General features: G+C 36.4%; 1 protein-coding gene across 4 annotated transcripts in view; it reads right to left on the bottom strand.

Annotated features, from left to right (window-relative positions):
- Positions 1 to 16,540, bottom strand: part of AFTPH (aftiphilin) — an 83,953-nt gene that overhangs the window by 8,058 nt on the left and 59,355 nt on the right. For 2 of the 4 annotated variants that reach the window (XM_053588169.1, XM_053588170.1), the window contains 4 exons: positions 13,602 to 13,724; positions 8,150 to 8,210; positions 6,530 to 6,613; positions 1,914 to 2,037 (listed from right to left, as the gene is read on the bottom strand). In XM_053588169.1, the coding sequence (XP_053444144.1) occupies positions 1,914 to 2,037; positions 6,530 to 6,613; positions 8,150 to 8,210; positions 13,602 to 13,724 (392 nt within the window). The remainder of the gene's footprint in view (positions 1 to 1,913; positions 2,038 to 6,529; positions 6,614 to 8,149; positions 8,211 to 13,601; positions 13,725 to 16,540) is intronic. The other 2 variants (XM_053588171.1, XR_008379529.1) reach the window with 2 other exon arrangements.

Below are 16,540 nucleotides of genomic sequence, written 5' to 3'. Positions count from 1 at the left end.
AGAGGATGGAAGAGTTTTCTAGTGCACAACATGTTTGAAGGATGAGTTAAAAAATTAGGATGGCAAGCAAATTAACAATGTGGTGTAGAGCTCCTCCTAATGGCACAAAATGAATTCTCATCACTGAGACCTTCAAGACTCTACTACACCTCTTTGGTTAGCTCAGTGAAACTGCAGGGGAGAAAAGGTGAGGAAATGGTAGGGTTGTCCCAGAAAAGATTGTCGTAAAAATAGCAAGGGAAAGCCCAAACAATAAAAGTATCATTTTCTTTTTTTAAGTCAAATGTGTGTTAGCTTTTAGTTAGCATATCTAGGAAAAAAAAAGATAAAAATTTATATGAGAAGAGTTCCAATTTATTTGGAAAGAGAAAATAGAAAGAAAAAATCCCCAATAGTTACATTTACAAGCAGGGTCATTTAATAAGAGGCTTTGGCAGTGGCAGGTAGACTAGAAAGACATGGAGGAATGAGAACAATGGAGAAATGGAGAGAATCTGTGGACAAATAATGATGTGCAAAATGACGAATTCATTTTAGGAAAACTAATTATAAAATGGTTTTATAATTATTAACTGTTGAGAGGATATAAGTACATGAAGTTTAAAAGACAGTGCGATTATTCAAGCTAAAGTTTTAAGACAGGTAACAATTTAAAAAGTCTTTTTTTTAAATGGATATTTCTCTATAGAAGAATTGATTTTTTTTTTTTTTTTTTTTGAGACAGAGCCTAAGCTTTCTCCCTGGGTAGAGTGCTGTGGCATCACAGCTCACAGCAACCTCTAACTCCTGGGCTCAAGTGAGTCTCCTGCCTCCACCTCCAAGTAGCTGGGACTACAGGCGCCCACCACAACGCCCGGCTATATTTTGGTTACAGCTGTTGTTGTTTGGCAGGCCGGGCTGGATTCGAACCCTCCAGCTCAGGTGTATGTGGCTGGCGCCTCAGCTTCTTGAGCCACAGGCGCCGAGCCAAAGAATTGATTCTGAAGACAAATCTGAAATTAACATGATTGGGGGAGAAAGAGCTATAATACTCTCAAAGGGGGCAACTCATAGGTAAATATTTCCACTTTAATAGACTGAGGAATCATGAATTTGGGACAGCACAGTTGGCATGCCAATCAATCAGTATTTACTCTTGCACTACAGATTCCTGGTTCTTAATAATTACCTTTCTGTTAGGAACTGGCTGAGACTTATGGCAACATGTCAAAGCAATGGATTATACCAGTGCTTAATTATGTAAATTTAAATGTTTTCCTGCCCAAATGGCTTCCTTCTCTCTAATTCCAAAACTGGGAGTGATAACAGCTTTTCTAAGACCATTTCTCAGAAAGAGCTCCTAGAAATCTTGGTAAAGCAAAGCTTCACAGACCACATCAGAGGTGCACATTAGCAAAACTTCCAAAAATAATGCCTGTTATTCCTTTAGTAGATCTTAGACTGGAAGTAAAGCCTTGGTCACTCTAGGACAGTGGTTCTCAACCTTCCTAATGCCGCAGCCCTTTAATACAGTTCCTGTGGGTTACGACCCACAGGTTGAGAACTGTAGCACTAGGAGTATGAAACTGGGTTCCCAAAGATGATCTCAGTAATTAGGAAGGGAAAAGGGAAGTGTTTCTGTAATGGCTTTATGATCACAGTAGTTAATCAGAATTATTTTCTACAAAGTAGAGGGAAAAAAATGAAAACTGCATCTGTTAGCCCTTCTAGTATCTTATAAAATAATTCTGCTCCAGTAAAGTTCATAATTAAACATGATTTGGTTGTATTTGCTGGACTTAGGTGTCTACTGGCTTTTATAAATACAAAGTGAATTTTAATACCATACATTAAAATACGGACAATTTATGTTTTCTCCCTTTAGGCTGTTTTGGAATTCAAAATTACAGGGTAGTTAACAGCTAGCTGTTTACCTGGTAGATGTGCTTGTCTTCTCTACCGTAGACATGAGTCTCGCAAATGCATCAGTCACTTTGAGGCTTGAGGTGGATAATTCCAGCTTAGAAGTTGTTAACTCATACAACTCTGGATCCACACCTTATAGTATAAAACAAGAGTCAGTGATAGCAAGCTACAAGAATGGGCTACTGAAATAACCACAATCCAAGATGCAAAAGGCAACATTCTGTAAACATCTGAGTCTTTTACAAACACAATATATCCTTAGAACACTGCAATATTGCATTTAAAAAAAAATAAGCTCCACTTTTTGGAGTTTTATAGAACAGGAAAATACTTTTAAACTTCTACTTTGTTTTTATTTATTTATTTTTATTATTAAATCATACCTTCAACTTCCACTTTGGAATAAACATATCCTTAATCTAACATTTATGTAGCAGATGCTACCCAAATACTTCTAAAATTTCTATCTGCTATAGAAAACTCCAATTTTAGATTAGTTTGCGATATAAAAGTTACCAATGTTTTATAAGTAAAATGCACATGATTTGTACATAATATCCCTAATTTTTAAGTTGATTAACCTTATTTTTTTAAACTTTTCTCTTCCCCCACCTTCCTGGTTATTTTATTTTTTTTCAATTATTTTCTTCCACAGCAAAAGATGTGGAGGCTAATATGTGTATAGTCTCAAATGTAGTAAATGATATGGTTAGTTTAAATATATTATGTCTACCTAAGGACAAACTATTATTCAAAGGATCAAATTGTTACTCATCATAAACATATACCACATTGTTCTTCCTTCAGGTAAGAGGTAAGGATGGTAAAATATTTTTAGACTAAGCAAATAAAAATCTTAGTTTTGGACAAAATGAAAATTCTTTTATTGTTTTGAGACAGAGCTTCAAGCTGTCCCCCTGGGTAGAGTGCCTTGACATCACAGCTCACAGCAACCTCCAACTCTTGGGCTCAAGCGATTCTCCTGCCTCCACCTCCCAAGTAGCTGGGACTACAGGCACCCACCACAACGCCTGGCTATATTTTGGTTGCAGCGTCATTGTTGTTTGGTGGGCCTGGGCTGGATTTGAACCCTCCAGCTTAGGTGTATGTGGCTGGCGCCTTAGATACTTGAGCCACAGGCACAGAGCCCAAAATGAAAATTCTATCTCCAGAGTTGTATTTCTACAGTCTCATATCTGAATCTGGTAGCCAATAGTTCAAATAGCTTGTTAGAGTAATTAAAAAATAAATTGAGTTAGAGAGTTACATTTATTGCAATTAAAAAAAATACTCCCCATCTGAATCCATTAAAATATACATATAAAATATATTACATGGAAAATATGAAAAATTACATTAATAATGACTACTACAAAAACACTGAAAAGAACAGTTAAATATTTTAAAGTCAAGCTGAACTTTGGATAATAAAGACACAAGATTAGAAAAAAGTTTCTAATCCTACTATGCTCTCCTTGAAAACATTGAGAAGTTCATGAACTTAGGGTGTAATATATAATAGCAAAGGACTGTAAAGAAGAATGTCTTATAGCTTCTTTAATTTTTACTTATTTTTTTAAAAAAGTCCTGCACTATCAGCAGATAAAGTTATATATAAATATTTTTTTTTTTTTGAGACAGGGTCTCACTATGTTTCCCTCGGTAGTGTTTTAGTGTCACAGCTCACAGTAACCTCAAACTCTTGGACTTAAGCGATTCTCTAGCCTCAGCCTCCCGAGTAGCTCGGACTACAGGTGCCCACCACAACACCCAGCTATTTTTTGTTGCAGTGGTCATTGTTCTTTAGCAGGCTGGGGCTGGGTGTGAACCTGCCAGCTTCGGTGTATGTTGGCGCCCTACTCACTGAGCTCTGGGCGCCAAGTCTAAATGAGTATATTAACAACAAGTTTCTTCCTTTTAGGGTTTTCCAAGGTTAATTAAAAAAAAAAGTCAGAAACTGGCTTTTGTTAACTAACTTTACAGATGTAAACATAGATCTCAGATGTTTACAGAAATCAAACAAGCAAAAGCGACTTCCACTGTTACGAAGTCCAAGAAGGGAGGAAGGCTATAGAAAATGTATGTTGACTCTCCCAAGTTCTTAATATTTCATTAAGGTACAGTTTCAAAATATACTTATAAAGGACTTTTCTTTGTATTTCTATAACAAGAATATAGGTTATAATTGAAATGTAAAAAATTATAGATATCTGCAAAGGGACCAAACAAGCCCAAGGTACTTCCCTCCTCTGCTGTTAAAGGGTAGATTTCAAGCAACCACAAAATTTAAGTTGATGTCTAATGTATAATGCAGATAATCAACTGTATTCTGACTGGCAGCAAAGTGCTAATAAACACTTATCTTGGTTTATAAAATTCTGTGCACTTGGCTGTCAAACAGTAAAGTGACAGATTAAAAAGAAAAAATCAAATTCCTCCAGCCCCAATAAACAACCACTGTACCAAACATCCCCCTGCCCAACTATGGTTAAATTTTTCAAAAACAGGACAACTACTTACTATATGCTAATAATTGGAGGGTAATTTTTTTAATGGAACATTTGATTTTTTACAGGACCTTAATGAGGCACAGTTTAGTTACATAATTAAAGCTAGCCAACCAAGTTCTATGCCAACCTCCTAAGTCTCACACACAAAATAATTAAATAACCGCAAGCTAAGACGAAATGACTTTCCCAGAAACAAGTCAGAAAAAGTGCAAGCAAGTGGTGAAATGGAACATTAAGGAAGGTGTTGATACCTGTAGCTTGATGGTAAGTTTTAACAAAACCCAATAGCAATAAAAAGAAGCCAAAGCAAATATATAATAATCAAATTTATATAGCAGCTAGAGCATATTAATGAAAATACTGAACAAAAATATTTAAAAGGTTCAAAGTAACGAGAACTGCATTTGACCATGCTGATTTCACTTCCGTCACAGCGCTAAGCTTCTGAAACCGCTTGCTCTTCTTGCAGCTGTGTACACTGAGCCTGATTATCAGGTCATTTCTGTACTTCTTTATATAGCCAGGTTATTTGTGCTCCTATGGATGGTTTTTAAATGAGTTTGAAATGTAACCAAAAATTAAATTTAAACCATATTTTTAGGCATCCAGAAGAAAAACAGTGACCTCATTTTAATTGTAGTAACAGTTTATGACAAAACAAAGCTGAGCACAAATTTAAAATGGGAGCGTGATAATTAATTCTTGGGAATACAGTAATAAGGAAACTGACACACATGTATTTGGTTATGTGTCCCCGGCCCCCAATTAAGTATTATAAAATGTCAGACAACTAATTAGCTCACCTAGATCATTCCACAGATCAAATATATTTAGAATTTAAGTAAATAGTAAAATATTATTTTGAAATAAAAACCAGACACAGATTGGCTTTTCATATGCTTGCAAAATCTTGAAAACAATGAAAATGATAACCAGGGGCTTAGATTTGAGGCATCCAGTCATTCTATACTCAATGACCCTGGAAAGTCCCTGTAGCAGAGTCAGACTTCCATAAGCAGATCTCAAGAAGGCCATCCTGGGTCCCAGGCTCACCCTTAGTTGTTAGTCTCCCCCATCCATGTCCGATCATGGCTTCTAAATTGTTGGAAGTGGGTGGCAGGGCTATCTAGTAGAATAGAATAAAACCAGCAAATTCTCAGGAATCAGGCTGGTTGTGAAACTTGTCAGTAATGGGGACCAAAAGGGAAGATATCTTCCCTATGCATTCTGGGCATTAGCATCTAATATAGCACCCAAATAACTGGTGACTAATGCGAGTGATTACCAGATCACAAGTTGGGATGACAGGGACTCATTAAAATCATATTAAATAAAATGTAAACATAAAAATGCCATTATAATTTTAATGTTTTATTCAGTTAAAAAATGAACAAAGCACATTAGTCCCTTGGTCAATGAACTGAACTTTCGCAGGACTAAACATTAATTTAACAGGTACTCCAGTAACTTTTAATTTCTAGCTTTTAGTATCTCACAGCAATTATTTTCTACTATTAAATTTTGTAACATTTTTTCCCATGGAAAACTAACAGTACACTTTTTATTTAAGACCTACATAAAAACAGTAATGGTTCTATTTGGGACTATATAACTAAGTGCTAGACTCCAACATTTTGGAACCTAATTATATATTTAGCGGCACTAATAAACAACTAATTGACTGCTAGAATTCATAAAGGTTATATTACAGGCACTATAATGTAAAGTCATCTTTGTGTACTAAAATATTATCTCTAAACTTTTTTCAAATGGCATTATAGAATATGCTTTAAAAAATAAGCATATAAAAATCACATTTTCCACTTAGAAAGAAAAAAAACCAAACCCTGCCTTTGTCTAAGTATATTAGGGATATTTTACTCCTAGAAACTACTTTCTGCTGTGAATATTACACTGAGAAAATTTTCCTTGAAATACATTTCACGAGTCATTCTTTGTAGTCAGATAACTAGAAAACAACAGATGAAAGAAAAGTATTAAAAAGACATTATAGAGAATACAATCTACTTGTTTCCTTGTTTATAGGAAAGTCAAGTGATGTGGTCATGCTTTTAGTAAGTAAACTAGAATTGTGGTTTTAACACTCTGCTGACCTGGGATTGTGGTGCTGCTGCTAGAGCTACTGTCATCCACGGGCCCAAAGAAATCAAGGTTCAGAAGAGTGGAACCTCCACTAGCTTGAAATTCAGTGACCGTGTTGGTAGGCAGCCACACAGAAGGTAAGCCAAGGGAGGAGGGGTTATGTGTAAAAAGGGGTAAGACACACACTTGAACATGCAGGTTATAATTAGTAATAATTACACATTTTAAAAATTAACATTAAAACAATGTGTACAGTATTAGTTTTTCATTACTAAGGACATTTCTAAAGTAACAATTTAATGCAATGTACATTTCTTCATGTACAATGTAAAGAATGTAACACTTAGTAAGGTTTAGTAGGAGTTCAGTTTTTTTTCAATCAAAACTGGAAGCCATACCAGAAAGACCAAAAGGAAAGCGTACCCGTTAAAGGGAAACAATACTTTAATCTCAACCCAACATTAAATCACTGTACATGCCCAAATCAATCCTTCATGTTAGTAATGTTGGTTTCTAATTAATTTTTTAAAAAATGATAATGTCAGTTTCAGGACACGCACCCATACATTAACTTAGTTTAAAATAAAATAACATAATAAAGAATGTCATAGCTGCCCTACCCTGATGTGCAACCTCAAGCTGTACTGTTCCCCTTTAACTCTGAAACAGTAATCAGAAATAGTATACATTTTTAAAGAAGTTGTTTGTTAATAAAAAGGACGAAGATTTGACTGAAGACACCAGACAACAGCAAAAGGTGCATCCAGGCTTTCCTTCAGCACTATATTATTCAATGGGATGCTTTCCAGATCTCCCAGGAACCCCACCCTAAGGCAAAGCTGATAATGTTTTAGACAATGGCAACAGATCGCCATCTAGATGACAGGTGTTTTAGACAATGGCTCAAATAATGTGAGCACAAAGAGTACAAGCAATCTCAGGATCCCCTTAAACCTGTGGTGTCAACATGAAAAACTAACACTGTGTGTTCCTTAAAGACCCCATGTTACTGGAATAAATCACTCCTTTTTCAGGATTTTCCTTTAAAGCTGTATGTGAAACCAGGATTTCTGGAACTGCCTACTATCATTTAGAGATAAGTTTTAGAAAAGGATCAGAAAATCATTTTCCATTTGCATATAAGTGGTCTATAAAATATTACTAAATCTGAAAACTACTGAGTCAATATGAATCTATTTGCACATTGTTTTTGGTTAAATATTGTGCTTTGTGCTTTGAAGCAGCCTCTAACCACAAGACTTTGCATCCAAGAAAAATCTAATAAATTAAAGCTTCCAGAAAAAATTTTAAAGTAAATTAGTCCTAGCTAAAATATCATTTAAACTACCTAGATACTTGTAAAAAATAAAGCTTATTTTTGACTTAAGAAACTGAAATTTTACCTACGTACCACTACCTGTATTTGGACGTTAATACTGTTAATAATAGTAATAGCTGGTTTCTTGAGCAATTACTATTCAGAAAGAAAGCCTGAATTTCCAAAGATAAGAATAAGAAGTTATGTTCAAACAAACAACAACAAAAAAAAAATCAGCAGAGAGAAGTTTGTCTGAACTTTGTAGCTTTCTTAACTCTAGCTCTGGTGCTAGAGGCTCTACGGAGAGACGTACCATCTAAAGGGTTAGTAAGGCCACTGCTACTCCAGTCAAACTGGACGGGTGGTAGAGACTCCTAGAGTTGAAAACCAAAAAATCAAAATTAATCAGTACAGGTTGTAGCAACGTAAAGAATCTTTATTAAAAAAAAAAAAAAAAAAAAAAAACAGAACTATTACAGCAATACCATTAGGTAACAAAGTACCCAAAGACAAAATTTTGATATTTTACAATTTCAGAAGGTTACTTACAAATATTAACACAGAGTTGTATCTAAGGAATTGAATTATCTTTACATTTTCAAACAAATTTATGAACTGAATCTATGTAAAGATTTCAATCTGTTCTCAAATCAAGATTTAAAGTACTGGTTTGATTACAATTAAAATTTTTAACAAATTTTCCACTAAAGTGACTAAATTTAAATGACTACTTAAAATTTCTTAGCAGATAAGATAATGTAACAGAGAAGGCATCATACCGAAAGTGAGATCTGGGTTATTCAAGGCAGAATAACCACCAAGTAACTAGTAGTATGACCTTGCACAGTTCAGTTAGTTGGTCTCCTTATATATAAAATACAAAGCATCAAGGTCCACAGTTTCTATTCTTTATCATTTTTTAAATTTTGGAGTAAATTATGAGCCAAAAAATGGCTGATCATTTTCTTAAAGTGTTATTTATTTTAATTGACTTCTCTAATTTAGAAATTATTTTTTAGACGCCAGAATTTTAATTTTTGTGTGTCAAGCTTGTACAGGAGGCCTCATGCTTATCTTCTCTGTAATCAAGACATTTTAGTACAGGTGCTGCCAAAGCAAGCACAGGATCTAATTTTTAAAATAATACACCAAAAAGACACTCAGAACTTGACTATCCTAGATTTTTAGATTTCATATACCAAAAATATAAAGATAAACAAATATAAGATGGAAGGTAAAATAAAAACATTCTAAAAATGCGAATTCACACTTCATATTAAGAATATTCTCAGGAGAAAATTTGTTGGCTTTTTTTTTCTCTCTCGTTTTGGAAGCGGTATGGAATAAATTGTGTTTTGTTAATATTGACATATTTTTTGGGTGTTGCTTACCACTATGCTTTATTGTAAGGTAGGCACCATTAAAACTTATTGTTTTTTCTGGTAGGTAAAGTCACTATTGCCTGTAGGAAAGCAGCATGGATTCATTATTTTTTCAAGTCTAATCCAATGTTGTCCAACCTTTTTTTTTTCCTCTGCATACTTTAGAAGAATAAAATGAGAGTCATCTTGGGCTACACGTTAAATAAACACTGAGGAGAGATGATTAGCAAAAAAAGTGCTCACAAAATGGTCATTAACATAGGTATTTAGTCTCTAAAAATCTGGTCAAGCCTAGAAATTGAGGAGGGAGATATGAACCAAATAATATGCTATCATTAGTTAGCAGGAGTTCAGGGGTAAAGGATGGTTGAGGTGTGACTATTAACAGTGTTCTTTGTGGTGATGGAAGAGTTCTGTATCTTAACTGGGGTGGAGTTTACATGAATCTACTCATGTGGTAAAATGTCGAACTGTATACACATATTGTACCAATTTTATATTCCTGGTTTTCATATTGTACTATAATTATGTAAAATGTAACCATGGGGGAAACTGGTGATGGATACAAGGGACTTCTCTGCAACTTCCCCTGAATGTATAGTTATTTTAGATGAAAGTTAAAAAACAAAATGCTGGTGAAGACTGGGGGCAATGGCTCACACCTATAATTCTAACACTCTGGAAGGCTGAGGTGGGTGGATCTCTTCAGCTCAGGAGTTCGAGACCAGACTGAGCAAGAGGGAGACCCTGTTTCTACTAAAAATAGACTAGCCAGGCATTGTGGCAGTAGTCCCAGCTACTCAAGAGGATCACTTGAACCCAAGAGTTTGAAGTTGCCATGAGCTATGATACCCTATTCAGGGCGACAGAAAGAGATTCCATCTAAATAAAAAAAAAAGCAGATGAAAACCTAGTTACAACCCACCTGCATGAATAATAAATACTTAGATGATCTCAAAAACAAACACAAAAGCTCTAAGCATTCCAGCAGATTCAACTTACTCTATTTCTAGATCACTGACACCTTTAGTCATAGTCAATACTGAATGTATGGACAAAATCTAGGTTTATGCAGTTACAAAATTTCTGAATAAATGGAGCAAGCTTTTTTATTAACATGTCTATATAAATGATATCAGGTAGCTGAATGATTTCAGTGATGTGCTGAAATATTTAGCTTCTTAAATAACAGTAAAGTGGTAAACATTAATCAACTTATTGTAAATGAAGTTAAGAGGATGACAAACAGGAAACCTAAGCAAAAAAAAAAAAAAAGCTAACATAAGTACAGCAACTCAAAGAGAAAGCGCTAGAAATAATTTAAAACAACTTGAAGCAATGAATGATTGTGTGAAAGTATCAATGATTACTGTAGAGACAAAAAAAGCACTAAGGAAACAAACAAGATTAAAACAAAAAGAACAAGAACATGGACACTGGAGACACTGGACTCCAATTCTAGTCTTAGCTGTAACCACTGATTTTGGGCAAATCACTTAAGCCTTTCCAAATATGGTTTCTTAGTGTAAAAAGGAACATGGCATCAGACAATCATTTTTTTCTTACTTTTAGCTCTAAAATTCTGATTCACAACTAAAATATTCTTATCAAGAGAAGCTGCTAGTGGTTAACTAGTTGGATAACCAGTTGACTCTTATTAGCAGTGAATAAAGTGTGATTAAAGTATTGATCTTACTGAGGAGGGAATCAGTAATGGCACCAAGAACAGTGTGACTGAAATTTAGTAGGTAAAAATAAAAGAACAGGCTTGGCATCTGTAGCTCAGCGGCTAGGGTGCCAGCCACATACACTGGAGTTGATGGGTGCAAACCCAGCCTGGGCCTGCCAAACAACCACGACAACTACAACCAAAAAATAGCCGGGTACTGTGGCGGGTGCCTGTGGGCCCAGCTCCTTGGGAGGCTGAGGCAAGAGAATTGCTTGAGCCCAAGAGTTTGAGGTTGCTGTGGGCTATGATGCCACAGCACTCTACCGAGGGCAACAAAGTGAGACTCTGTCTTAAAACAAACAAAAAATAAAACAATAAAAACAAAGTATCATTGCTATTCTTTTACTGTTAGAAAAAAGTGTCATTAACAGTTAATTTTTTAGAAATTTAACTTACTAAGAGTCACAATATTTACAAGATTAATGAGCATAAACCAATTTGGAAGAAAAAACAAAGCAAAAATTCACCGGGTATCAAAACTGGACTAGAACAGACAGATCTAAAGGCATACAATGATAATGGGAATTATACAGCTGTGCTAAGTTTGAAAATTACTGTTTAATGATGCCAAAGACAAACCTAAGAGGAAGGTTTGGTACATGCTTTTTTAAAAACACAATGAGGTATTTGCTAAGCTTGTAGCACTAAAGGATATGGCCATGTTATCTGAAAAATATGGCTAATGAGAAGATTTATGCATGGCCAAAAAGTAAGACATGTTTACGGCATGTCAAAGAACAATGGCAAAAAAACCACCATTTTCTATAAAGAGAATCTTTACAATATATTTCAGATGTCTGCTAAATATTTTAACCTGAGCTAGCAGTATGAAGCCAAATGAACAAGGATCATATAATTACATGATGGAGGTGAGGCATCTCAGTACAAAATTCTAAGTTAACACATTTTTTGTTACATCCTCTGGACTATTCTACTTTTAGTCAAGTCATAATGAAACTGTATAAGGAAGACAAAAAGCTATGTAGTATCACTAGAATGAAATGCATTAAGACTGCATCAACCAGGGAGAAAAATGATAGGCAACAGCTAAATCAGCAGCAGTTTATGGGGTTGTAACGTGGAAGTGGTCGGATGGAAGAAGAGTAGGCAAGTCAAACTAGCAACTAATATTTTCAGTAAATGTACTGAGCAGTCACTCAAAACACTTTCCTAATATCTAACACTATAGAAGTAAGAATATAGACTGAGGTAGAAGTGGAAATGTACATGGGAGGTTGGCCTGAGACAGCAGCTGATTGCCAGAGGGCATATCAGGGCAATGAAAGGAGGGTAACTAAGGAGAGAGTCTACCTACTGAGATGTTTTACCCAAGGCCATCTTGTCTGCTATCCAACCACCAAGGCTAGGCATTGTACACAGGTCCCCTTGCCTACTAATTCAGGGCCAGTAACAAGCTGGCTTCAAAGTGATATTCAAGCTATGCCCAAGTATAAACCATAGTGGTACACAACAGTAATATTAAATGTTTCTTGAAACACACCTGAAACAGTAGGACCTATGCTTTACACATTATTTTCTAAAGTATATTCTTCAAAACACTAGTTCTGCAGGTGTTATGACTCCCCTGTCCTCTGGTCCCTGCAGAAAAAGGTCCTGTGGGCAAGTAAATTTGAAAAATAAATTAAAATTAAATAGGATTATTTACCTTTAGACTCTTCAGAGTCCTTAGTGTGTATTATGAAACTCTAACAGTGGTTTTGGTGATATGTCATGAAGTATTTCCCAAACTTATTTTACTCTGGAACCCTTTAGTGTACAGTAGTACACATTTTGGGAAAGGCTGTTCAAGCATACGTTTTTGTGTCAGATACAACTGAAAATGGTATTTAAGGTTAAGAAATAACAAATATGGCAACAATGTTTTAGAAATGTTCACTTAAAAATTCTAATCTTCTAAAAACACACATTTAACTGGTAGTGAGTTTGTAACTTGATGCGGAAAGAGTAAGCAAATGAAAATGGCCCATTTTCCCCAGATAAAAGATGAGAGGGAATATATATTGGACTGGAAAAAAAAATCTGTGCTTAAATGTGCCAAGGAGTTAAAGGATAAGAAAGCTTTTTTTTTCCCTTCCTAATCCATAGGCTGTTTTGTTACAGATCACATAATTTCAACTTAAATAACAGTTTTACTCAAACTCTCAAAAACAATAGTTTTCAAAGCAATAAACACACCTAACTTTCACTACTTTATAAAATTTCATAGAATTTCAGGAAAAACATAACAGACTTAAAGAGTTCATATAAATGTAGTGTTTCCCTTCTTGTTGAAAGCTCAGCACTTACCAGATTTGTGTCAGTAATTATGATCATATAATATTCAAACTGCAAGGGCCTTCAGAGATACCTGCTCTAGACTTTTCATTTTATGGTTCAAGAGATTAAGGACTGGAAAGGTTTGAAAACTTACTCATAAACACCCAATTCTTGAATTGTGCCTTTCTGTTTTTGAAAAGTAAAGATAATTTGTTCATTGTATTCCAAGAGATGTTAACAACCAAAATTCTGTCCATTAATAAATCAAGTTTTAATATTTAAAAAACTAAAAGTTATAAAGGAAAAAATAGTACGTGTAGATGTATATGTACAAATACATATAATCACTTCTATATACACATGGATTTTTTTTTTACCTGGAATTGATCAGATGTACATGGGTTCATCTCTGGTGATATGGTGGCTGTCTGACCGATGGAAGCAATTTTTTCTGCAGCAGATAGTGGTTTCAATGGTTCCTTGGTGGGCTCTAACATACCCTGAAAAAGGTACACAGGCCATTAATTGAGGGTGGGGGAGAATGAAGATAAACCCATAAACTTTATAAGAAAGTTAGTCTAGCAGGAAGAAGAAAGAAAATAAAAAAACAGGCTGGAGACAGTAGCTCATGCCTGTAATCCTAGCACTCTCGGAGGCCAAGATGGGAGGATCAATTGGGGTCAGGAGTTTGAGACCAGCCTGAGCAAAGCAAGATCCCACCTCTACTAAAAAAAGAGGCGTGGTGCATGCCTGTAGAGTCCCAAACTACTCAGGAGGCTGAGGCAGGAGGATTGTTGGAGCCTAGGAGTTTAAGGGTGAGGCCATGGCTCTCTAGCTCAGGCTATACAGCGAGACTGAGACTCTTCTCAAAGACAACCCCCCCTCAAACCCAACAAAAAACAGGTCATTTGGAAAGTACTAAAGACCAAAGGGAACTATAATAAACTCTCTGTTATCTGGAATTCAAGCAACTGGTACTTTAAAGCAACCAGCAGGCGACCCAACTTAAAAAAATGTTTAGGGCGGCACCTGTGGCTCAGTCAGTAAGGCGCTGGCCCCATATACCGAGGGTGGCGGGTTCAAACCAGGCCCCTGCCAAACTGCAACCAAAAAAAATAGCCGGGTGTTGTGGCGGGCGCCTGTAGTCCCAGCTGCTCAGGAGGCTGAGGCAAGAGAATCGCTTAAGCCCAGGAGTTGGAGGTTGCTGTGAGCTGTGTGATGCCATGGCACTCTACTGAGGGCCATAAAGTGAGACTGTCTCTACAAAAAAAAAAAAAAAAAAAATGTTTAAACTTGTGCTCTATGCAGTCAGTAAGCTGTCACTTCATGCATCACTCCTGAGGCTTCCATGTGTTCTCCCTAACAGTTTTAAGTGTTAATGTGTGTTACCTGAAGTTGAAAAAATATGGCAGTAGTTGAAAAATGTGTTTACTGCCATTTAACTAAAATTATACATTGCATTTACAATGCTATTTTACAATACAGTAAAGCTGTTAATACATGTAAAGTTTGTCTTTATTATCTTAATTTCCCTTTAATTAACGTATTTCAATATTAATAGCAAGTCAGTATAGAGCTTATTGTATTGTATAGTATGTTATAGTGGGAGTATGGAATTAATTAGGCCTACTTTTTTTTTTTTTTTGAGACAGAGTCTCAAGCTGTCACCCTGGGTAGAGTGCTGTGGCGTCACAGCTCACAGCATCCTCCATCTTCTGGGCTCAAGCGATTCTCCTGCCTTTGCCTCCCAAGCAGCTGGGACTACAGGTGCCCACCACAACACCTGGCTATTTTTTGGTTGTAGTTGTCATTCTTGTTTGACAGGTCCGGGCTGGATTCAAGCCTGCCAGCTCTGGTGTATGTGGCTGGCACCTTAGCCACTTGAGCTACAGGTGCTGAGCCAATTAGACCTATTTTTAATAGTAACTCTCAAGCAACTGGAAACTACATTAATCTGGAATCTATCAACCCCCATGGGTTCCAGATAACAGGATGATTACTATAGATTCTTACTTTTATTTACTTACAAAAAAAAAAAAAAAAGTCATGTTATGTTGCCCAGGCTGGCACTGAACTCCTGGGCTCGTGAGATCCTTCCTACTCAGTCGCTTGAGTAGCTGGAACTACAGATGCATGCCACCAAGCCCAACTTTTTTTTTTTTTTTTGGAGACAAAGTCTCACTCTGTCACCCTGTGTAGAGTGCCATAGTGTCACAGTTCATAGCAACCTGAAACTCCTGGGCTCAAGTGATCCTCTTAACTCAGCCTCTTGAGTAGCTGGGACTACAGGTACCCACCACAACACCCAGCTAGTTTTTCTATTTTAGTGGGGGAGGGGGGTCTCACTCTTGCTCAGGCTGGTTCCAAACTCCTAAGCTCAAGAGATCCATGCACGTTGGCCTCCCAGAGTGCTAGGATTACAGGCATGAGCCACCACTCCTGCTAGCCCACCTATTTTTTTTTTTTGAGACAGAATCTCACTATGTCGCCCTTAGTAGAGTGCTGTGACGTCACAGCTCACGGAAACCTCAAACCCTTAGGCTTAAGCGATTCTCTTGCCTCAGCCTCCTAAGAAGCTGGGACTACAGGCACCTGCCACAACACCCGGCTTTTTGTTGTAGTTGTCGTTGTTTGGGAAGCCACGGCTGGGTTTGAACCCACCAGCCCTGGTGTATGTGGCTGGCACCCTAGCCGCTGGGCTACAGGTGCCGAGCCTAGACCAGCTATTCTTAAATTTTATTTACAGAAAATCTTACGGCACTGTGATGGAAAACATTTCACAGTACTACTTTTCAAATCAAAAGTTTCTGAAGCAAGACAACGTTATTTTCAATCAAATGTTTTAAAGTACAGAGTTATTACTGTCAAATGAAAGCATAAGCACAACCTGGTATAGGGGTCAGGAGGAACACAGCAATTTATCACATCAAGCTCTAAGAACCCAATGCTTTTATGTTTTAGACATTAAAACTACAGTAAGGGGCAGCATATGTACTACACGTTACATAGTGCCTGAAGTGAGAGCTGGTTCTGAAACATGCCGTATAGTATCGTGATGTCTATATCCTTCAATGCGAATTTAGTGTTCAATCCTGTTCTCTACTAAGGTACTGTGGAGCCTTAGGACTTAGTTCCTTGGACTAGAAAGGCAGAGAGACAGTCATTTCAGAGAGGAAAACATCTTACATGTCTCACTGGGTTTAAGTTCAACACACTTTTTTAGTCTGATATTTAGGATGGGTGTATAAATAAAGGGGGTGTGTGTCAGTATTTGGCATCAAGAGTCTACCAACAAAAATAGATAATAACCTAGGCC

Source organism: Nycticebus coucang, chromosome 4 (genome assembly GCF_027406575.1).
Source record: "Nycticebus coucang isolate mNycCou1 chromosome 4, mNycCou1.pri, whole genome shotgun sequence".
In the NCBI taxonomy this organism is placed as follows: Eukaryota; Metazoa; Chordata; class Mammalia; order Primates; family Lorisidae; genus Nycticebus; species Nycticebus coucang.
This window is presented reverse-complemented; position numbering and strand designations above follow the sequence as displayed.